General features: G+C 40.7%; 1 protein-coding gene across 1 annotated transcript in view; it reads right to left on the reverse strand.

Moving 5' to 3' along the window:
- Positions 1–25,044, reverse strand: part of dnah1 (dynein, axonemal, heavy chain 1) — a 395,000-nt gene that overhangs the window by 332,872 nt on the left and 37,084 nt on the right. Inside the window, exons 5-11 of the mRNA XM_048606524.1 lie at positions 24,064–24,220; positions 18,102–18,234; positions 14,715–14,884; positions 13,709–13,726; positions 11,733–11,959; positions 4,849–5,006; positions 400–611 (exon numbers count right to left, since the gene is read on the reverse strand). Coding sequence (XP_048462481.1) covers positions 400–611; positions 4,849–5,006; positions 11,733–11,959; positions 13,709–13,726; positions 14,715–14,884; positions 18,102–18,234; positions 24,064–24,220 — 1,075 coding nt within the window. The remainder of the gene's footprint in view (positions 1–399; positions 612–4,848; positions 5,007–11,732; positions 11,960–13,708; positions 13,727–14,714; positions 14,885–18,101; positions 18,235–24,063; positions 24,221–25,044) is intronic.

Consider the following 25,044-nt stretch of genomic DNA (forward strand, 5'->3'; position numbering starts at 1 on the left):
GCTGAAACTAAAAATCACAAAAGGTGACAATACTGTGAAGTTAAAATATTTTAGTGAAAAAATACAACTGACCATAAAACAGAAGGCTGTTAAAAGCCCTAGGTCATCATTGGTCTAAAGATCTGTAAGGATTTTATAGCAGCCAAAAATAATCAGCAGACAGCAAAACGTGCAGTACTGCTTTCTCAGTTTGAAATAGGACCCAACAAATATTGCTGCCCAACAGAATTCCAAAACTAATGATTGCTCTGCCTTCTGTGTTTCTAGCCAATGAACCTGACTTATTCTTTGAAAAATTTTCCTGATGACCTCCCACAAAAATGTCCATTTTCTTCTGAATTTTGATATGCTCTAAGAAAAATAATGCTTGAAGGAAAAAGGCACTGAGTACACCAATACCTGTGCATGAGCCTGGGACTGCATCTGTTCAAATTCCTCCAGTCGAACACCTTTTATCAGGGTCACAAAGAACAGGGACATGGCAGCCACTTTGTTGCATTCAGCACGTACTTTGCACAGGGCTACGATCACTTCAGGTTTGGTCAACAGGGTGTTAAAGGAAAATGCCTTTCTGTTTTGAGCAAATGGATAATCTGGGAGTTGTACACGTCCTAGGGAGACAGAATAACATTGATTATATTTTCAAAACAAAAGGGTCAATGCATAAATGTTGTTATTATTACAATTAAATAACTCAGAATAGACTACATAAGTGAACAGATCAACAAATGTGAGCATCACTGACTAAGCCAGTATTTGTTGCCCATCCCTATTTGCGTTTGAAAAGGTGGTGAGGCCTTCTTGACCCACGGTCTAACAGCCATAAGGAATGGCAGCGACAATTTTCCACTGGCAATTCCACTATACCTGAGATGCTCTGAAAGTCTCTATTTAAATTTGCATTTGAATATTCTAATAAAATTAAGTAAAATAGTTACTCAGGAAAAGCTAAACTATTAAATACATAGTCTAAATCCTGAGTAATGAAGTAACTATTAAACTGACCTTATACTTGCTTAACACACTCACACACCCTCAACTACATCTCCCACAAACCACTTATACTCCCAGGCCCTGACCAAACAGAGCAAGCCCCCACCACCACCACCAACATCACAGCAGCACCCTGCCAACCCCACCCCCACAATCCTGGTCACAAACAATCTTGACCATATCATTGGTCACTGCAGACTGAAGATAGTCATCTGTGAAACACAAGTAGTACAAGTTACTTTAAAAGTCGCACCTGCGAGCCGCAATGCATAAAGATAATCTAAGGTCTCATAGGCTATACAGGGACATGGAATTGATTTCCTCTCATCTTGAACAGTAATTATTGGCATGATGGCTTTCTTGGGTAATGTGGGGGTGGGAAAATAAGGTATCAATAATCAACAGCAATCACAATTATCTACTATATATGCATGGCATGGCTTGTGCTGCATTCATTGAAATTAAGTCCTTTTGTCAAAGGTTTATGCAGATTCATTTTGAGGCCTTCCTTGTCAGAATCCTCCAAGTCCCACTGAATGGGGGACTATGATAAAATATTATTTCTATGTAGGCTGCTGTCATTACTGAGGACCCGTGCTATTTCCTTTATTCCCTATACAGGTTCGTTGGAAGTGTAGCCAATAGATCTAGCACAGCAGGAGTCATCATCACTGTTGCTGCAATGTAACAAAGCTGCAGTGAAATTGAGTAGGAATAGGAAGTACAAACCAGCAGCAACCTCCAGCAGCTGCAAGAGTCTCCATGTGAAGAAGTTGCAGCTGAAGATCTCCTCTGGATGTACAGGAGGCCCAGAGTAGATCCTCCCCAACGTCATTCCTCTAAATGAGTAAGGCACAGTGTTGCTACACCATGAGGATGTTAGGGGATAATGTAACAGAAATATAACAACTGATGGAGTGGTACCTGCAACATGACAGTGTGGGCAGCCATCTTATCCCAGTGGCTATCAATGTGACAGCTGCACTACATGTTTATGCAACTGCTTGCTTCCATGCAGCCACTGGGGTTCTATATGGGTTCTATCAAATCATCCACCCACAAATGTACTAAGGTTGTTACTGATGCAATTTGTGGCGGTTCACACTGCTTCATCTCATTTCCCAGTGACGAGGTCAGTGCTGCAGCCCAGGCAGTAAGCTTTGGCAACATAGTTGGACTCTTCCAGGTGCAGGGCACTCTCAACTGCACACCTGTTAAATTGAATGCACCACATCATAACACGCTGGACATCTGTGATCATTGCTACTACATCCATGCCAAGTATTCTAGAAGTTTCCATGATGCCTTTATCCCGGAGAACTCTCATACGTTTGCTTTGTTTCAAGGGTCGGATACCTTACAATGATAATTACTTAGAGCCAAGTGCTGCCCTCTGTACAAACCGAAAGAATTGCGGATGCTGTAAATCAGGAACAAAAACAGAAGTTGCTGGAAAAGCTCAGCAGGTCTGGCAGCATCTGCAAAGAAAAAAATCAGAGTTAACATTTCGGGTCCAGTGACCCTTCATTTCTGAGGAAAGGTCGCCAGATCCGAAACGTTAACTCTGATTTTTTTCTTCACAGATGCTGCCAGACCTGCTGAGCTTTTCCAGCAACTTTTGTTTTTGATGCTGCCTTCTGTAATCATGGCTGCTAACTCCATTCTGCAACTCCTAACTGAGATTGAGTAGAAGCAGTGTAGCCCCGTTCTTTAACCAGGGCCATGGTGGAGAAGATATTAGGTATGCTGAACATGAAATTCCAAAGCCAGAATCAGTTTGAGGGGTCCTTGCAATACACTCCAGACAGTGTACCACATAATCCTGGCATGCTATCCTCCACACAACTGGAGGAGGTGAAAAGAGGAAGTGATGGATGCTGAAGAAATGGAACAGCAACAGTCTCCCAAGGATGAAGATGAGGACTTTAAGCAGAAGGAACATCGCCTTCTGTATGATAGAACACTTTGGTACAGGCACATCAAGCCTGTTAGGACTTAATTGACACCAGTTCTAGTTGATGCAAACTGGGAGCAGTGATTGCTCATTGACTGACTGTAAACTTATAACTATTTGAATGGTAAGTAGTCAGTTCCCAGAAGGAACTTGAAGGATAAATTTTAAAATCAAGATGTTGCTTGATTGATAGTCAACAGAAGTCTGTTAGCATTGGGATGATAGGGGAATCCAACTTGTTGAACGTTAAGGAATACAAAGCAATGTTTTGGAAACCTCAAGAATAAGGAGGTAGAATAAGGGAGGTCTGCCAGCTGTGCATTGGAATAGTCAATTATACAAGTAGCAAAGGATTTAATGAGGGTTTTAGCAGACTCCATAATGCACATACAGTCTTTGTTAGATATATCCCAATTAGGAAACCTTTATACGTTAACACATACACAGAACGTAATGATACTACTTGACTGCATCGCCTAATAAAGGAGTCTGTGAGAAAATCAAAAACAGGCTTTGAAAACCAAAAAGTAGCCTCCAAAAAATCCAAAAATATCCCCTTGAGAAAATTTTAAGTACAGCCCTCAAAAATTATTTTGAATCCTGGCAATAATGTCACGCTGAATTTTTATAAAGCTCTGGTTAGGTCACAACTAGAGTATTACATTCAGTTCTGATCACCACACTTTAGTAAAAATGTCAGAGTCCTTGACAGGGTACAGAGGAACATTGTAAGAACTGTTCCAGGGAGGTTTTTCTGAAGTTACATGCAACTCAATTTTACTGGGGGCAATGGTCTACATCTCCTGGCGAAAAAATTCCAAGCCAGAAACCCACCCATAATACTGCAGGCTGCCTGTGTTAATGTGAGCCAGGTTCATTCTCTTAAAGCAAGATGTCTGCCCTATCTCAGAAAGAGGTCTGACGTAACTTCACAGATGCTGCTATCCTGTCAGAAAGTCACTCTTTATTTATACGTGGAGAGGTCTTCACACTGATTCAGCACCCTCAGAGCTAATGCTCAGAGTGAATAGAACCTCCGATGCTCCTGTTTATATCTGTCAGCCAGGACTCCCTGATTGGACCAGATTAACAGCTCCAATTAGGGAATTCATTCTATGAGATCCATCAGGCTGACCTCGTTACAATTAGACAAGGCCCCACTTTTAGAGTTGTTCGTCAATCAGTCAACTGGCAGCTTTGTAGACCTAGCAGTTTCAGGTTCAAGTAGTGACTACTGCTGGGACAGCAAGGATTTTTGAAGATGAGGTGTCTGAACAACAGGGTTAGATTGAAAGGCCTTACTGAGGGGAGTGGGGTGCTGAATGTGATAAGGTTGAGGTGACAGGGGTCAAAGGAGGATATGAAGTTGAGAAGATGCCTGTATTGGTCACAAGGTGGTATGTGTCCCTCCAGCTGTGAGTATAAAGTAGCAGGGGCAATAATTGACCACCAACAAGTCTAAAGACCTGTTTGCTTTGGAGCAAAGGAAATTTTTTATACTGATGTGCAAAATTCTCACAAGCTTAGATAAGGTAGACAAAGGAAAACTCTCCCAAAAAGCTGACGGCACAAGGATTAGGGGAGACAGAATTAAAATTTGAATAAGAGATACAGGAGGAATGTCAGGAACAACTTTTTTACCCAGTGAACAGTAATGACCTGGAACCTATTGGCTAAGTGGATGTAGGAGTGGACACAGTGATTTCAAAAGTAATTGGATGGGCACTTAAGCAGAATAAACTTAGAAGACATTTGATTGAGTTGGTATGGGGCTCACTGAATTGCTCTGCATCCACCATGAATTCAATGGGCCACTTTCTGTTCGGTATACGACGATGAATTAAAAACTGCAATAAATTTAAGCTTTGTAATGTGGCAAGCCATGAAGATATCCAGCTTACCTTTGCTTGGTACCTTTTCTTCCTTTTTATCTGGAAGAGTAACATAAGAAAATACTTTGGGGTCAGACATCACCATGTGATCAAAAGTAATTTTGTTCATGGTGCGATTATACTCCAGACGAACCTCCTGTTCTATCTTTTTAAAATAGCTTGGTAACCTATAAAAGATAGGAAATCAAAATATATAACAAACAGGAATTTTTATTTAAAAACCGAAAGAACTGCGGATGCTATAAATCAGGAATAAAAACAAAGTTGCTGGAAAAGCCCAGCAGGACTGGCAGCATCTGTGAAGGAGAAATCAGAGTTAACGTTTCAGGTCTGGTGACCTTTCCGCAGAACTGAATTTTTATTTCCCATTTTAACTCTATATTTACTACAATTTTGCCCTATGTTGCCTAGTGACTATATCAATGTAGCTGGACAATAATTCAAAAGTCTGAGCTAACAATCCAGAGACTGTGAGTTCACATCCCGCTATGGAATTTTGAGAATTTAAATTAATTTTCTCAAAAAAATTTGATTAAAGAAGTTACTAATGGTCAAAGTAACAATAAAGCAGTCAGATTACTATAAAATGTTTACTGGCTCACTAATGTATTATAGGGCAACAAATTGGGGGAAAAGTTCCACACCAACATGATTGATTTTAAATTATACATTGAAGTGACCTATGAAACTCACTGCCAGCAGCCCAGCATCATCAAGTAGACCAAGCAGGAATGGGCAGTAAATTATGGTCATCCAATGATCCCTTCATAATGAGAATAGATAAATACAATGAAGTATGACCTCCACTTGGGGAATCAAAGGAAAGCCTCTCCAACTGAAATGAAACAAGCAAAATAATTTGTGTGCCACTTCATATCATCATTTCTTCTCAATCATACATAGTGATTATTATGCAAGCATTAATTTAGTTCACTCTATAGCACTCTTAGCTCTGAGACAATTCAAGTCCTACTCTGTATGTTAGTACATAAGCTCATTTGTAACTCCATTGTAATATTGAGGGATCATTGAATAATGTTTTGTCTTTCAGAAATTATATCAGATGCTGAAAAATAATTGATTAGTTATTCTGGATAAATAACTATTGGGACAGTCTGAAAAGGGTGAGGTTCTTTTTACAGAAAAGGGGAGAGCTGACTATATAGTTTCTTGAAAATTAGGAATTGTTTTGATAGAGTACAAGTAGAGAATAGGCTTCCAGTTATAGAATGCAAAACTAGAAGTCATAATGTTGTCAATAATGAATCCAATTAAAAAATCAGGAGAAATCCAGTGAATGGGTGGAATAAGGAGGAAAACATATACACTCCAAAAACAGCATATAAGCACAATTTTCTAATGTTAGGAAGATAGCACTGCTGAAATTGTTAAGCAGACTACACTTGGGTCGAGGCCCAAAACGTCAGCCTTCCTGCTCCTCTGATGCTGCTTGGCCTGCTGTGTTCATCCAGCTCTACACCTTGTTATCTCTTACACTTGTTAGGATCTGTTTTTACAACTTAAACCTATTTATAGTCTTAGAACACAGATTCTTGCCTTATGGAGAATCACCACTGTGAGTTCTAACAAGTAAGGCTTCCCTAAATCAATAACTACCAGGCCTTACATGGAATTTAACCGATTAGATAAAGCTTGTCAGAATAAGAAAGGGCTTTCCTTAGTAAAAATTAACAGTGATCAAAACAACATATGGAATATAAAATAAGAGAAACCTAATTAGAATTAAGAGATCACCCCTGTATATAAGAAATTAATTATGCCATCCAAATCACACCATAAGTATGACAACATACATTCAATAGTTAGATTTGGGTAACTTGCTGAGGTAACTCTCATTCGGTCGTGAAATATAGTAATGTCACTTTAATATCCCACTGATGCCCTACTTAACATTTTTACTGTAACTGTTAACAATTGAGATTTGATTCTCTATTAGAGACGAGCTTGTATCATGTTTCATTTTCCTACAACGTATATAATGTGTGTTTGACTGTTGCCATCCAATTCTGAATTACATATTTGATTCTTTAACAAACTTTGATATTTTTAGAAATTATGTTCTTTTATATTCTTCAATATTGCTAATTTGAGAACCTGATTCTGTACATTACTGAGGATATTATTGAAGAGTAAACTGGATGCTAATAATACCTAGGTAGTTATAACCTGGTTTTAATTTGCTCAAAAGTTTGAGAGTATGATAATAATCTCACCTGGCTCCTTTCCTTTGGACAAAGATTCATCAATCCTTCACACCTATTTAAGCATTTTTGGAATCTTCCTGAGTTTGAAAGGTATCTTCTGAGAGAAATTCCTAACCTGATATTGTCGGAAAATTGAGCTAAGAGTATACCATTCTCATTAAACCAGTGTTAGTCCACTGGTTAAAGGTAATAAAAAGTAAGAGAAATGCTGGGCCATGAGCTTACAGATTATGTTGGAATAGAATTCTGGTGCTATTGATGGCTCACAGTGCCTCATGGGTGCCCAGTTGAGCTGTTTGATCTGTTCTGAATCTCTCACTTTGCACAGTGATTGTGCAACACAAGATAATGAAAAACACCTTCAATGTGAAGACAGAACTTTATCTCCACAAAGACAAAAATAGAAATTTCTGGAAAAGCTCAGCAGGTCTGGCAGCACCTATGGAGAGAAATCAGAGTTAACATTTTGGGTCGAATAACCTTTCCTCAGAACTATGCTGGTGGTGGATGGAGACAGTTCAGATCTTTGCTCCAGGAAGAAGCAGAGAGCCCTGAGACCATCCTGGTGGGGGATGGATGTGTAAAGGCATTGCACATCCATGGTAAAGAGGAGGTGGCTGGAGTCTGCAAACTGGAACTTCTGGAACTGGCACAAAGCATCTGAGGAATTGTGGATCTAAGTGGGCAGGGACTGGTCCAGGGAAGAAAAGACTGAGTCGAGGTCAGAAGAGTTGAGTTCTGCAGGGCAGGAACAGGCAGAAACAATGGGTCTGCCCAGACAGTCCTGTTTGTGAATGTTGAGAAGGAGACATCTGTTTCCATTTCTAGGGATAGTCTGGCCACTAATATCCACTATAAACCCACTGACTCCCACAGTTGCCTGGACAATACATCCTCGCATTCTGCTTCCTGTAAAGACTCTATTCCATTCTCCCAGTTCCTCCATCTCTGTCGCATTTGTTTCGATGATGCCAACTTCAATAAGAGAGCCTCTGAAATGTCCAACTTCTTCCTCAACCAAAGATTCCTCAGCACCGTTGTTGACAGGGTCCTCTGCCGGGTACGATCCATCTCCCACATTTCAGCCCCCACCCCTCTCTTCCTTCTTGGTACAGTGATTGGGTCCCCTTTGTCCTTACCTACCATCCAACCAACATCCACATCCAGAGGATCATTAGCTGCCATTTCCGCCACCTCCAACGAGATGCCACCATCAGACACATTCTCCTCCCCTCCCTTGTTAGCCTTCTGCAATGACCATTCCCTCTGGGACACCCTAGTCCACTCTTCTTTCACTCCCAACACACCCTCACAGTTTCATGGCACCTTCTGCTGGAACCGCAGAAGGTGTAACACCTGTCCATTTACTTCCTCCCTCCTCAGTATCCAGGGCCCAAACATACCTTTCAGGTGAAGCAGTGCTTTACCTGCACTTCACACAATCTAGTCTACTGCATTCGCTGCTTACAATGTGGTGTCCTCTACATTGGGGAAACGAAGCATGGACTGGGTGACAGCTTAATGAGAAGACTTGCATTCTGTTTGCAAAAAAAGACCCTGAGCTTCCAGCTGCCTGCTACTTCAAAACACCACCCAGTTCCCTGGCCAACATCTCTGTCTCAGGCTTCCTGCAGTGCTACAGCGAAGCTCAGTGCAAGCTGGAAAAATTGCACCTCATTTTCCCTCTGGGAACTCCACTGCCTTCCGGATTCAATACTGAGTTCAATAACTTTAGGACCTGAACTCTCCCATTTCCTTACCCCAAACCCGACAACCAGGCCTTGGTATCACACAGTCTGCTATTACACACCATCCACTGTTAGCCACTAACAGTCCCCATTAACAGTTATTCATCCTCCTAGCCAGATTGTTATCCACTCCTTTGTCCGTCTAACTGCTCTTCTCTCTCTTTGGGCTCTATCCCCACCTATCATTTACTCCTTAACAGCATCCCCACCCCCCCACCCCACTCTATCTTCTACATAAAAACTGACATTTTCCCAGCTACCATCAGTTCTGAGGAAGGGTCACTTGATCCGAAATGTTAACTCTGATTTCTCTCCACAGGTGCTGTCAGACTTGCTCAGTTTTTCTAACAATTTCAATTTATGTCTTTGATTTACAGCATCCGCAGTTCTTTCGGTTTTCATCTCCACAAAGGCTGCATATAGCTTCTGCTGCAGAAGTTTCAGAAATGAGGGTTTTAATGGTGTGACATACAGGAAAAAGTTGATGGTATTTATCCTTCCAGCACTACCACTCCAGCCTGCCTATCTGCATGTCAACCCAGATTACTGCCAAGTTAGTGCAGTCTAAAGCTAAGACTTATAGCTGTGTACAGCATAGAAAGAGGCTATTTGGTTCATCATATCGACACCATTCAACAAATATCTGACAGGACTAATCCTATTTAACAGCTTTTGGCCCACAGCTGTGGGGAGGCTATGGCAATACATATGATTATGTAATTACTACTTCAGTGTTTTGAGAGTTTCTGACTCAACCACTCTTTCAGGCACTGTGTTCTGCATATCAAGGTCACACTGATCTTGAGTACTTTCTAGAGTCCTACCATTTATAATGTAATCACTTGCCTTGTTAGCCCTTCCCAAGTGCATTACCTCAGACTTTTCCAGGTTGAACTTCATTTGCTAGTATTCTGACTACCTGACCAGTCCATTAACATCCTCCTGCAGTTTATAACTGTGTTCCTTCCTATAATCCAACTTACTAATTTTTGTGTCATCCACAAACGTCTTGATCATACCAACTAAATTTGAATCTTAATCATTTATATACACCACAATCAACAAGGGCACCAGCATTGAGTCCTGGGCGACCCCAATGGTGACAGATTTCCAATAAGAGAAACTCCCTTTATCATCACTCATTCCTGCCTGCCTGTCAGCCAATTTTGGATCCAACATCCCATTTTTCCTTGGATCACATGGTCTCTTACTTCCTTGACTAGTCTGCCATGAGGGACCCTATCAAGAGCCTTACTAAAGTCTGTGAAAATCACATGAAATCAATTACCCTCGCTAACATTTCTGGTTACCTTCTCAAAGAAAATTTGATCAAATCTGTCAAACATGACCTTCCCCCAGAACCTTCCTACCACCAGGTTTAGGTTGAGTGGCTTGTAATTTCCAGGTCTATCCTTTCCTCCCTTTTAGGACACCTCCAGTACTCTCTCACTGTCTCCTAACCTGTGGCCACAGAGAACCTGAACATTACCACTTAGAGCCCTGATTTCTCCTACAATGCCTCCATCAAAAGCTGGAGTACAGCTCATCCAGGCCTATGGATTTATCCACTTCTAAGGTTGCTAAACCTACTGTCATTTTTTTTTCTCCATGTTAATTTCTTCTAAAATTACAGTCCTCCACCCTGTGTCTACACCTGCAACCTTTTCCTTTGTGAAGACCGACGCAAAGTTTTCATCATGGACTGTGGCCATGTATTCTGGTCCACAGATTACCTCTACATTCCTTAATGGGCCTAACTGTTTGAATATATTTTTTAAAATCTTTGGGCTTTTCTTTATTGTACCTACCAATTCTTTCTCATACACTGGCTTAGGTTTCCTATTTTCCTTTTCAAGTTTTCCCCTGCATTTTTTATACTCCTGTAGGGACTCTGCACTTGATATCTGACAAAAGCTTCTTTTATTTTTTTATGTCCTTTATGTCCTTTGACATCAAGGATTCTCAAATTTGATCCCACCCTTTAACTTTACAAGAGCATATTTGATCTGTGTTCTCACTTGTTCTTCCTTAATAGCCTCCATTTGATCTGCAAGTAGCTGTTTCCAGTCTACTTGGCCCAAATCATAGCTTATCTTAATAAAGTTAGCTTTTCCCCATTTGGAATATTTATTCCTGAAGTTTTTGAGAAGGTTTGTAGCTTGGGTCGTGGATGAGGTTGTAGACTTGCAGGGTGATGAAACGTCTGCAACCAAACACTCTGGCTTGGCAAGCAAGTCTACAACCTCATATTTATTCCTGGCCCATCCTTATCCTTTCCATAACTATCCTAAATCTAACTAACTTATGGTCACTATCTCTAAAATGCTTCCTTACTGATGTGCCTTCCCCCTGCCTGGGCTCAGTTATGAATATTAGGTCCAGAATTGCCCCTTCCTTGCCATGCTTTCTATATACTGGCTATAAATATTCTTCTGCATGCTAGGGACCCAGAGCTGCGTGATGTCATCCTGCAAGGCTATCTTCAATCTATCTCCAGTCACAATCAGCAGCCTTCCACTAGTCATGCTGCAGCCTGAGATGTAGCACTAACTAGTAGTACAAAGCCAACCAAAGTAACATGAAAGATAGGCATTAAGGGTCAGGGTAATCAGTTGACAATACATAGTGTATGATTTGCTTTGTGAAGTTGGTTTGGAGTGTCTGTTTTAGAGAGACTTTTATTTTAATAATATTATTATTATTCTCATTAGTAACTAATCAAGAATTGGAAATTGGAAACTAAAGACATATCACCACCGCCAATTGAACACTGCAACGTTTAGGACCTAGAATCAAATGCAAACCCAGATGGGATGAAAGTTTTTTTCCCACACAGATTTTGAAAATCCAAAGTGGACTGAATTTAGATTGTCTCAAAGCAGTTCTTCATGGATATAGGCTGCTAAAATGATATACATACGCAGATTTATCTCGGAATCCAGGAGTGCTAAAAGCCCATTTCTTCATTCTTATAAAACTTTCTTCATCCAGAAACCTAAGCCTGTCAACTGGCATGCAGTCAATATAAAGATTGTACAGCAGCAGTGCTTCTATCTTCTGACGTAGGAAGTGAGCTTGCGCCACTCGCTTTGAAAAAATAACAGGATCCTCTGCAATGAACATCAAACGGACCCGTGGTATCCAAAACTGATTGGGCAACTCCAATCTCTCACCTGTAATCAATCACAATCATTAATATATAAGGAATTTTCATAAGACTCTACTTAATCCTCACAAATTACAGACAGTACACAGAATGTTCCCTGACTGTGTTCCCTGTCCTCTTACCTGTTAATGAAAATATAATATTTTCGATTCCTAATCCAAAGATTTGAGCACAAAATCCAGGCTGATACAACACTGAAGAAGTGATGTGAAGTCATAAGTGCAATCTTTCATTTCGAGTGTGTGTGCAAAACTAGACCTTCTGCCTAAGTATGCAGTGTCCTGTGGTGCTGATTCTGACATTCCGAATTGCTTCTTCCAGTAATATAATCAATGCTTCTCCTTGACTCCAGCTCCATGTACTACAATCCTATGTACAGTTACTTCCTTGCTTACGGTCAGCTATGCAACAAAGCTAACTGAGTACCTCCGCTACCATCACCCCATCACCCCACTTTATTGCCCCAAAAATTCCATAGGCTCATAGGCCCTTTACTGGCAAAACATGCACAAATCAGTTGTTGTGTCACTCTGCATGCTTGATCATACTTGTGCTTCAATAGCTGAGTGGCCATCTCAGTCATGCACTCTTATGAGCTCTTTCAATTGAATGGCTTAGCATTTTATGGGTCGTTGCTGTTCACAAATTGGCTACTACATTCCCCTACATCAAAGTGACTACCCTTCGAAAGTTTTTAATTGGCTGTATGGCTCTTTGGATTGTTGTGAAAGGTATTATATAAATGCTTCTTTCATTAAGGGATATGGAATCAAGACAAGTAGAAGGTGTTGCAATACAGATCAGCCATGATCCGTTCGAATAATGGAACAGACTGGAAGGTTCAATTGTGTACTCATAATCCTTTGGCCCCAACATGTCCTAGTCAACATGGCTTTGGGCATGGGAAATCAAGTCTCACTAACTTGATTGAGTGTTTTGAAGAGGTGACAAAGAATATTGATGAAGGCAGAGCGGTAGACATTGTCAAAAAGGACTTCAGCAAAGCGTTTGACAAGGTTCCACATGGGAGACTGTTTAGTAAGGTTGGATTACATGGAATCCACAGGGAGTTAGTCAATTGGATACAATATTGGCTTGAAGGTAGGAGACAGAGCGTGATGGTACAGGGTTGCTTTTCAGACTGGAGGCATGTGACCAGCGGCGTGCCACAATGATCGGTGCTGGGTCCACTGCTTTTTGTCATATGTATTCACCTCCAAATCATTTATATAAGAGGTATGGCTAGTAGGTTTGCAGATGACACCACATTAGTTGGTGTGGTGGACAGTGAAGAAGATTATCTGAGTACAATGGGACCTCGATCAAATGGGCCAATGGGCTGAGGAGTGGCAGATAGAGTTTAATTTAGATAAATGTTGTGTGTTTCATTTTGGTAAGGCAAACCAGGGCATGACTCCTACACCTAACGATAGGGTTCTGGGTAGTGTTGCCAAACAAAGAGACCTAGGGTGCAGTTGCTTAGTTCCTTGAAAGTGTAGTCACAGATAGACAGGGCGGTACCAACAAGGCATTTGGCATGCTCGCCTTCATTGGTCAGAACATTGAGGATAGGAGTTGGGATGTCATGTTGTGGCTGTACAGGACATTGCTTAGGCCACTTTTAGAATATCGCAAACAATTCCAATCACCCTTCTATAGGAAGGATGTTGTGAAACAAGAGGGTTTGACAGAAGAAAAGATTTACAAGAACGTTGCCGGAACTGGAGGGCTTGAATTATATGGAGAGGCTGAATAGACTGGGGCTTTTCTCTCCCCACTGCATCGGACGCTGCGGGATGACCTTATAGAGGTTTATAAAATCATGAGGGGCATGGATAGGGTGAATAGCCAAAATCTTTCTCCGAGGGTGGGGGAGTCCAAAACTAAAGGTTTAAGGTGAGAGGAGAAAGATTTAAAAAGGACCTGAGGGGCAACTTTTCACGCGGAGAGTGGTGTGTGTACGGAACAAGCTGTCAGAGGAAGTGGTGGAGGCTGGTATATTTAAAAGGCATCTGGATGGGTATATGAATAAGAAGGGTTTAGAGGGTTATGAGCCAAATGCTGGCAAACGGGACTAGATCAGATTGGGATGACTGATCGGCACAGACGATTTGGACCGAAGGGTCTCTTTCTGTACTATATGACTCTATGTCATGGAATGCTTCAACATAGTTTAGTCTAGGATGAAACGTGTCCTTTACTCCAAATGGCTGCATCATTTCTGTGTAACTGACATGAGAAATTTGAACTTGCAAGATGGCTTGATAGCTTCTTGAAAATTGATAAAAGATTATTATTGCAGCCAGGTGATAATTCTTTGTTACCTCTAATGAAGATACAATAAATTATAATTTTTGTAACCTTTAGTTGCAATGATATAGAAAATCATACAACATTTTGCTGTGAAAGGAACCATCAGTTGCCGCATTTTTCTTGCATGCGTGCATTCAGTAGGAGGCAATCATACAAGAATGAATAAAGAGCAGATTTAAGAGGATTTGGGCAGGAATAGGTTAAACATGAATTCTGATCCAAATTTCTAGTTACACCAGTTACTTATTTACCCAGTACAGGATAGATATTTCATTGTTATTTAAATGATATGTGTTATTTCGAGAGAATTTGTGTTTTTTAGACAGGCACATTTCAAGTGTTGTTATCAGCCTTTAGCTGGAGTACATCTTATTGTGCATGTAAATTGTGTATTTCAAGACATCTAAATTTTACACCTAGAACGTACATACCAGTTTCAGTAATGCCACCATTCACAACTGTTTGATTTTTTTCATCTCGAATTAAATCATAACTATTTGCTTTTTGCACCAGATAGAGCTTCTTTTCCTTGTCATAATCCAGAACACCAACAAAATGCCACCTGTAGCCAAGTGAGTCACTTTTAGGATCATCTGAAGAGTAAGAAAAATATTTTATTAAAACATAGTACTTGGCATACCACAGCTAGTGGTTAGCTAAAGAGGGCTTGAATAGTTTATTCTTGTCTGCATTTGTAGTTTATTCTACATCTCAGACCCTGAAAATCAACTATTTGACCATTCTCCAATTATCTCACAAGACTAATGATGGGTCATTGTTGCCTGTTAGCACCATGAGTTACTAAGGGAATCTTTGATGTAGTGGATCAGATCAGTTACTGGGGTAACCCAGTTCCACAGAAGGATACTTCACGAACAGAGGACCTTTACTTGAATATTTGAATTACCTATTTGAATAGTTGAATTACCTATTTTTTAGACTGGAAACCAATGGAAGAATCCAATCCAATGTGGTCAGCAGTGCATTTCTGGGATGGGAATGAGCATTTGTGCAGGAATAGAAAATCAGAATTTTTAAAAACAGCTTGAAACTTTTAAACGTTATTGTTTAGGGAGACTTAAGTGCACTTGTGTAAGCAGCACAGAATGTTAGCATGAAGACAGGAAGCAATGAACAAATCAAAAGGAATACTGACCTTTATTGCAAACTACAAGAATAAGAATGTCTTGGTGCAATTATACAGGGATTTGATGAGACTTTTACTTTTATTCATTCTTAGGGTGTCAACGTCGTTGCATAAGCCAGCATTTGTAGTCGATCGTTAATTGCCCAGCGGGCAGTTAAGAGTCAACCATATTGCTGTAGGGCTGGAGTCACATATAGGCCAGAACAGGTAAGGATTGTAGTTTCTGGTTTTGTGAACCAAGTGGGATTTTCCAACAATCGACAGTAGTTATATGATTTTGATTGAATTCAAATTCCACCATCTGCCATGGTGATACTTAAACCCAGTTCTCCAGAACATTATCTGTGTCTCTAGATTAATAGCCTCATGATGCTATCACTAGACCATCATTTCCCCTTACGGTACAGTGTATAGTTTTGGTACCTACGTCTACATAAGGATATGCTTGCCATCAATCTGGTAGAATGTAGGTTTAATACATTGCTTCCTGGGATGAAAGGGTTGTTTTTTATGATAAGAAACTAAATAAGAAATATACAAAATTCTCAAATTTCCCATGTCTGAGGAGTCTAGAATACAAGCATATCCTTAGCCTGACATGGTTGATTATTTAGAACTGAGACGAGGACATTTGTTGTCTCAGGTCATGAATCTGAGATTTATATCCCACAAGGTTGTGGATACTCCATCGTTCATTTAAATCTAAGATAGTTTTATGATTTCTTGGGGAATCAAGGGACAAAGGAATCAGGCAGGAAAGTGGAGTTGAGGCAAAGCTTAATCATGGTCATATTGAATGGTGAAGCAGGCTGAAGGTGTCATACTCCTATTTCTCGTGCTAGGGTAAAAAGGATTAAATTATGAGAACAGGATGCAAATATTAGGTTTGTACATTGAGGTTGGTTGGCTCGCTGAGCTGGTTTGTTATTTCGCAGACGTTTCGTTACCATGATGGGTAACATCCTCAGTGCAGCCTCTGATGAAGCGTCAGTGTGTTTTCCTGCCTGGTTTTTAAACTCTGGGGTCCGTTGAGCTGGATTGCCTCACTTCCGGTTTTTCTTCGTAGTGGAGTGTATATGGGGTCGAGTTCTATGTGTACAACATAGAAAAACCAGAATTGAGGCAATCCAGCTCAACGGACTCCAGAGTTTAAAAACCAGGCGGGAAAACACACTGACGCTTCATCGGAGGCTGCACTGAGGATGTTACCCAGCATAGTAACGAAACGTTTGCAAAACAACAAACCAGCTCAGCAAGCCAACCAACCTCAACACCCACAACCCGAGCTACAAATCTACTCTAAAACCTTAGCGGTTTGTATATTATTTGAATATAGACGATCAAGGGATCTTGCAATACTTTTAGCTGTGCTCTACAAATCTAGTAGACCACTCCTAGATATGACTTCTGGTACCAAGGACTTTGCTCCCAATCCCCATGGACATCAATTTTAGTGAGTTCCTTTAATTGATATTACACATTTCAAGTTCAACTCATGTCCCAGTCGGACCAAGACATTAGTCAGGTTTTGAGTCCTGTGCCCATGTTCTCTGGAATATGGGTTGCCTACAATCTGACAAATAGATCTGTACTTTAAATTTACTATGGTTTGAATGAGTCTACTGAATGTGTACCTGATATAGGCATCACAGAATGAAAGTTGATACGATATAGAGAAGGGCTGGGGGGAGGGGTGGGGCAGAGTCCTTTTGTATATTTAAGGCCGAGATAGATTCTTGATAAGTAGGGGAATCAGGGGTTGCAGGGAAAGGGCAAGAAAGTGGACATGAGGAATGTCAGATCAGCCAGGATTCTAGAATGGCGGAGAAGGCTCAAGGAGCCAACAATCTACCCCGGTTCCTTTTTCTTATGGTCTAATGGTCTTAAACAAAAATCAAAAGAATGGCTTCCAATTCACCAACATCTGATTTACATCATTGCCCACAGAATCAAAACAGGTACAGCAGTCAAATCTTGAAACATTTAAAATGAATTTTGCTGTTGACAAATCCTGACAGAATATCTTTCAGTGATTTAGAAATGGACTGGTGTGACCCACTCAACACAATTTATATACAACAATATATCTTATTGTTATATTTTTCATTGGGCATGAATGTTGCTGGCAACACCAGCATTTGTTGCTCATCTGTAACAGAGAATCAGAAGGTGGTGGTGAACTACTTCTTAAAGAACTGCTGTCCATCTGGTGCAGATATATCCACACCGTTGCTGCAAAGGGAGTTCCAGATTTTTGACTCAGAGACAATTATAATTCCAAGTCAGGATGGTGTGAAGCTTCAAGGGAAGCTTGCAAGTGGTACAGTTTCAATGCTTCTGCTTCCCTTGACCTTCTAGGTGGTATGAGAGTTTGGAAGGTGGTGTTCAAGGAGCCTTGGTGAATCACTGCTGTGCATCTTGCAGAGCGGCAGCAGTATATACCACACACATCAGTGGTAGAGAAGGTGAATGTTTAAACTGCTATATGGGCTGCCAACCAAATGCGTTGTTTTATCCTATGTTAAATCTACAACATATGCAGATATAATTGTGCTTTCTGAAGGTGGTCACTGATCAGAGAAACACACACTTTACAGCAATAACAAGAATAATATTCAAAATCACAACACTGGATACACTACAATATTTCTCATGTACTTTACCATGTCCTAACTTGTCATCTTTGGGAAGAAGTGCTTTTCCTGGGATAGGTTTCCTAACATCAGATCCTTCTTCATAGCCAAGTTGTAACCATTCTTCTGGTGTCCGACATTCAAATTCTTCATCATCAAACACCTATAGCATATCAACAGAAAATTATAGTCGTATACTTAACTTAACAGATGCACTGAAATTTATTTAGGTACTTATTTACCTTGGACTCTAACAGTATTTTATGAACGAAGGCTATGACCTAATGCAACCACTTTCAGTTTGGAATAAAATTCTCAACCAAGTAAATGATTAGTAATAATAATACATATTTTACAGTAAATTTTTCCGCAACCATACCCTGCCCCACTACCAACCTTCCCCCACTCTCCCCCTCCCTAGCTAGTACAAGATCAACATCTTACCCAGTATACTGAATTTAGTTTCCTGGCCCATTAACATTACTTAGCAATTACATTGGAAGGGAAATGATGGAAAGCTGGTTTTTGACATCAAAATCTTACTGATATTTCTGAAGCAGAATTAAAGTTAAGAGAACCCCACTTACCTTATTATCGTCAGTGGCTTTAGCCATTTCTGCCAAGTGCTCTGAAGGAGGCCTTAGTGCTTGCCAATGTCCTAGACTCCTATCACTATTTCACTAGCAGGACAATCCCACTGGAGATGGCAACTCCAGTGGCACATAGTCAGGAGGGAATTGTCTTAGGAGCTCATAACATTGAATCTGCAATCCATGAAGTTTCACGGCATCAGAAGAAACATAGGCAAGGAAATCTCCTGCTGACTATCACCTATCACCCTTCACCAACAGATGAACCAGTACAAGTTGGACATCATTTGTAAGAAGCCCTGAGTCTTTGCTATCCTCAGGGATTCTTCTATGTGATGTTTAGCAAATGCTTTGCCCTGTAATACAAGGGGTATAATTTTGCTAATAGCTATAACGTATCATTAGTGGTGTCAAATCATATGTAACTGTAACCTGAGGCAAGAGGTTCTAATGTAGTCCCTCTAAAATTTGTCTCTATGAATAGTGTAAATAGTGTAAATAACGTTCATTAGTTTGCATCAGAATGGTATCCAGCCCTCTTCTGTCAAAGGCAGGCAGAGGCTGGTCAAGGTAGTAAAATATGGTGGCAGCAATTTGCAAACTATTCACTAAGAATCCCAATCAATACTGATAAAGACAGGAAAGTGAAAAGCCATTGGCCAGCCAGAGACCACCTGAGAAACACCTGCAGCAGTTATCAGACCCATTAATCATTTCTGGACTTGAAGTCAGGTGATGTGATCAGATCAGAGTACACCTATATACAGTTAGTAACAGCTAATGGAATTATAACATGACAGAGTTGATGAGAAAAACACTGCCTGAGAGGAGGTCATTAAAGTTTTCAATTCCTATTTTAGGTTTCAAAGCAATGCTGTTTAGATCAGGAAAAAAATTTAATTCTTTGGTAATAATCTGCATTAGGCGCCAGCTAACCGTGGATATGGGAGAGCCTTCGAAGATGTCCAAAGATGTGCAAGTTAGGTGGATTGGCCATGCTAAATTGCCCTGTAGTGTTCAGGAATGTGCAGGTTAGGTGGATTAGCTGTGGTAAATGCAGGCTTACGAGGATAGGGTGGGGGGCCTATGTCTGGGTCTGGGTGAGATGCTCTTCAGAGCATCGGTGCAAGACTTGATTGCCAGAATAGCCTCTGTCCATACTGTAGGGGTTCTATGGTTCAGCCACACAGCTGGAAGGCATAGGGCATTGTGCAGTGTCTCCACTGCCAACTAGCCATTAACACAGAATGCCACTCCTGCCACAGGATACAACAAAATTGGCATCGTGGAGGGCCTTGGGGTACGGATGATGCTACATTCACTGGCTGTGGGTCTTACACTTAACCAAAAGTGTAAGTTTTCTTCCCAGCAAACAGACAAATGTGAAAAAATTATACTGTCAGAAGGCTGATGCTGAATGTGCACAAATGCAGCAGTCCACTGGACTGCCTGCATATGTGCCCACTAAATATATATTAAAACAGTACTTTGAGTGACGTAGTCATCTTAGTTATGAACTAGTTGCTTATCTACAATAACCAAATTGTTATTCCCAGGTCCTCAGGTTGGAAATTCTCCAATGTTTACACCAGGAACATCTGGGCATTACCAAATCCCAGACAGGGGCTCAAAAGCCCATCTAATGGCCAGGTTTATCGAAGGCCATTGAAGACATGGTCTCCAACTATACTAGCTGTGCCAGCTGTAGAAAAGACCACAACAAACACTTGAGGGCCTTCTCACTTCAATGGAGAGACCATGGGATGAACCTGCTCATCTTCGAGGGTTTTTGTTCACCATTATTCTGGATGGCTTGAGGTCAAGTGATTAGTTTACTCTACTCAATGATGGTTATCACTATAGAGTCATAGAGTCAAAGAGATGTACAACACAGAAATAGACTCTTTGGTCCAACTCGTCCATGCCAACCAGATATCCTAGATAAAGCTAGTCCCATTTGCCAGTATTTGGCCCATATCCTTCTGAACCTTTCCTGTTCACATACCCATCCAGATGCCTTTTAAATGTTGTAATTATACCAGCCTCCACCAATTCATCTTGCAGCTCATTCCATACACACACCAACTTCTGCGTGAAAAAGCTACCCCTTAGTTCCCTTTTAAATCTTTCCCCTCTCACCTTAAACATTTGCCCTCTAGATTTGGTCTCCCCCACCCCAGGGTAAAGACCTTGTCTATTCACCCTATCTAAGTCCCTCATGATTTTATAAACCAATATAAGGTCATGCCTCAGCCTCCAATGCTCCAGGGAAAATAACCCCAGTCTATTCACTCTCTCCCTTTAGCTCAAACTCTCCAACTTGGCAATATCCTTGTAAATCTTTTCAGAACCCGTTCAAGTTTCACAACATCCTTCCTGTAGCAGGGAGACCAGAATCACACACAATATTCCAAAAGTGGCCTAACCAATGCCCTGTACAGCCTCAACATGACCTCCCAACTCCAATACTCAATGCACTGATCCATAAAAGCAAGCATACCAAGTGCCTTCTTCACTATCCTATCTAACTGTAACTCCACTTTCAAGGAACTGTGAATCTGCACTTCAAGGTCACTTTGTTCAGCAGCACTACCCAGGACCTTACCATTAAGTGTATAAGTCCTGCCCTGATTTGACTTTTCAAAATGCAGTACCTCACATGTATCTAAATTAAACTCCATCTGCCACTCCTCAGCCCATTGGCCCATCTGATCAAGTCTGTTGTACTCTGAGGTAACCTTCTTCACTGTCCACTACACCTCCAAATTTTGGTGTCATCTGCAAACTTACTAACTATACCTCCTATGTTCACATCCAAATCATTTGGATTTGGACAAAAAGCAGTGGACCCAGCACCGATCCTTGTGGCACACCGCTGGTCACAGGCCTTCAATCTGAAAAGCAACCCTCCACCACCACCCTCTGTCTTCTACCTTCAAGCCAGTGCTGTATCCATATAGCTAGTTTTCCCTGTATTCCATGTGATCCAGTCTACCATGAGGAACCTTGTCGATCACTTTACCACTCTGTCTACCACTCTGCCCTCATCAATCCTCTTTGTTACTTCTTCAAAAAACTCAAGTTAGTAAGACATGACTTCCCATGCTCAAAGCCATGTTGACTATCCCAAATTAGTCTTTGCCTTTCCAAATACATGTAAATCCTGTCCCTCAGGATTCCCACCAACAACTTGCCCATCACCTATGTCAGGCTCACCAGTCTATTGCTCTCTGGCTTTTCCTTCTTAAATAGTGGCACCACGTCAGCCAACCTCCAAGTCTCCCAGCACCTCACCTGTGGTTATCAATGATACAAATATCTCAGCAAGGGGTCCAGCAATCACTTCCCTAGCCTTCCAAAGAGTTCTAGAGTATACCTGATCAGGTCCCGGGGATTTTCCACTTTTGTGCGTTTTAAGCCATCCAGCACGTCTTCCGTAACATAAACATTTTTCAAGAAGTCATTATTCATTTCCCCATGTTCTCAATCTTCCATATCTTCTCCACAAGTAAATAACTCGTTTAGTATCTTCTGCGGCTCCACACATAGGCGGCCTTCCTGATCTTTAAGAGGCCCTATTCTCTTCTTAGTTACTCTTTTGTCCTTAATGCATTTGTAGAATCCCTTTGGATTCTCCTTAACCCTGTTTGCCAAAGCTATCTCATGTTCCCTTTTTGCCCTCCTGATTTCCCTCTTAAGTATACTCCTACTGCCTTTATACTCTAAGAATTAATTCATTCTCAGCTGTCTATATCTGACATATGCTTCCTTCTTTCTCTGGACCACAACCTCAATTTCTCTAGTCATCCAGCCTTCCCTTCAACCTAACAGGAACATCTTGTCTCTGGACTCTCGTCATCTCATTTTTGAAGGTTTCTCATTTTCTCATTTTCTAGCCATCCCTTTACCTGAAAGCGTCCGCCCCCAATCAACTTTTGAAAGTTCTTGCCTAACACCATCAAAATTAGCCTTCCTCCAATTTGAAGAGATTTTTACCAAATATGACAGTCTAGAGTTCGCAAATGAATTTTTCAAACATTTCACTGAATGGTATAGTTTTGTGCATATTACCAGCTCAACTGAGGATTTGGGAGTGTTTGAAAAACCAGAAAGGGCCTCCAATGGTTGATACAAAGGGACAAATAGAGTCCAAGAGTAAACTATCCAGGAAAATGAAAACAGATTGTAAGAGCTTTTAGAAGTGTACAAAAAGGAAGAAAGTAGTTAAAGTAAAGATTGGGCTTTCAGAAGCAGAAACAGGAGAAACTATTATGAGGAAATGCCAGAGGAATTGATCAAAAATATTTTGTGTGTCTTCTCAGTAGAAGTTGCATTCCAGAATCAGAGGGTAATCTAGAAGCAAATAAGATTGAGGGAATTAAGTAATCCAATATCCACAGAGAAAAATTATTGAAGTAATTTGAGAAATTAAAATCCATTAATTCCCTGTAACTACCTCCTAGCTACTATCTGTAAAAGAGATAATTTCAGATATAGTGGATGTGTTACTTATGATTTTCTAAATTTCATACATTCTGGAACAGTACAGCAGATTGGAAGTTCACAAATGTAACACTATTGACAATAAGACTTTATGTTTGGTGGTAATAATTTGAGATAGATATTGATCCAGACCTATGGGATTTGGGTGTAAACAGAGTTCTTTCATTCCTTGGGACTTAGAGCAGGAGGTGTTGTATTTCATATTAAAACTAATTCACGTGTTCATGTATTACTGCATTTCAGACGGAACTGATCATTTTTAAACATTTTCCACATTGCAATAGAATCTTTGCTCAAATCCTGGTCAGACTGTTAGGGAAAAAAAAAGTCTTCTGTCTGTATTGGTTTTAGAGCTATTGTGAAATGAGCTGAGCTGGTTTCTATCCAATTCATCTTGACCAGTGTTCACAAATTAGCATAAATTTCTAATACAGAAAGCCACAGGATTATCCATACTGAAAACTGAATAGCAGACAATGCTGCAAGTAGATGTATTTGTTTGAGTTTGGCGATTCGGCATGCTTGTTTGGACAGATGGGAAGAAAGCCAACCTTGCAGCTATGCACAATCAGCTGGGAAAATTACATTGATACTGATGCAAAGGTGTTTTATTTTGAGCAGTAACATTACTCAACATGAACACAAAAGTAAAGAGCAGTTGAATTTCTTTCATTTTATACATTTTGACAGAAAATACATACATTAGTAATACTGTCATCAAAAGTGTTCCTTGAACATTTATCATATCTGATCACTACTAAAAGAAGTGTCAGATAGTTTTAAAATGCATGAACACATGGTTCTGTTAAATTAGTGGTGAGAGGTTTGTATTCTGAATGTGTTAGCCATTCATCTGTTAATATCACAAGTATCTAACTATGGAGCGAACTGTGCATCACCTCTAAAGGAAGGTATGCTGTGAACTGTGGTGGATTCTTCCCGGTCTTGGCACGATATCTTTCTGGTCCAGAGTGACGTGGCATCAACTTGTCTGAATTAATTCCTTCCATTTTAAGCAGCTGTTTAAGATTATGGCTCTGGTACAGTCGTCTTCGTCTATTAGAAAACCAAGAATTATACAGTATTAGATACCTTTACTGAACACGATCTAATCAGCGCTTAATAACCAACCTCTGTGTTTATAACCATGGGAAAATGAATGTCTTTATAAACTGCAATAGCAGATTATGAAGCTACAGAAGCTACTCATCCTTGGTGCCATACCATTGTTACAACTCTATCTGAAGGAACTCTGTCTTTTTCCCTAATACCCAGCATAGCATAACATCTTATGATTGTTCAAAGTGTGAGCATCATATTTTGGAAAGCCTTCAAACAATTGAAAATGTTAACTTTTATTCAACAACTGGAAAAGCAAAGACAAAACAGAAAAATGGCATTTGCTTCTGGGAATAAACAGGGACGGCTTATCTTTCGAACATCAACAAATTTATAGTCAATGAATAATGACCTCTTTTAGATCACATCAATTAGAAGCAGGTTTCAGTTAAGTACTAGAGATAGTAGGAACTGCAGATGCTGGAGAATCCGAGACAACAAGGTGCAGGGCTGGATGAACACAGCAGGCCAAGCAGCATCATAGGAGCAGAGAGGCTGACGCTTCGGGCCTAGACCCTTCATCAGAAAAGGGGGAGGGGAAGGGGGTTGTGAAATAAATAGGGAGAGAGTGGGAGGCGGATAGAAGAGGGATAGAGGAGAGGATAGGTGGAGAGGAAACAAACAGGTCGAAGAGGCGGGGTTGGAGCCAGTAAAGGTGAGTGTAGGCAGGGAGTTAGGAAGGGGATAGGTCAGTCCAGGGAGGACGGACAGGTCAAGGGGGCGGGATGAGGTTGGTCGGTAGGAGATGGAGGTGCGGCTTG

Source organism: Rhincodon typus, chromosome 16 (genome assembly GCF_021869965.1).
Source record: "Rhincodon typus isolate 14 chromosome 16, sRhiTyp1.1, whole genome shotgun sequence".
Classification (NCBI taxonomy): Eukaryota; Metazoa; Chordata; class Chondrichthyes; order Orectolobiformes; family Rhincodontidae; genus Rhincodon; species Rhincodon typus.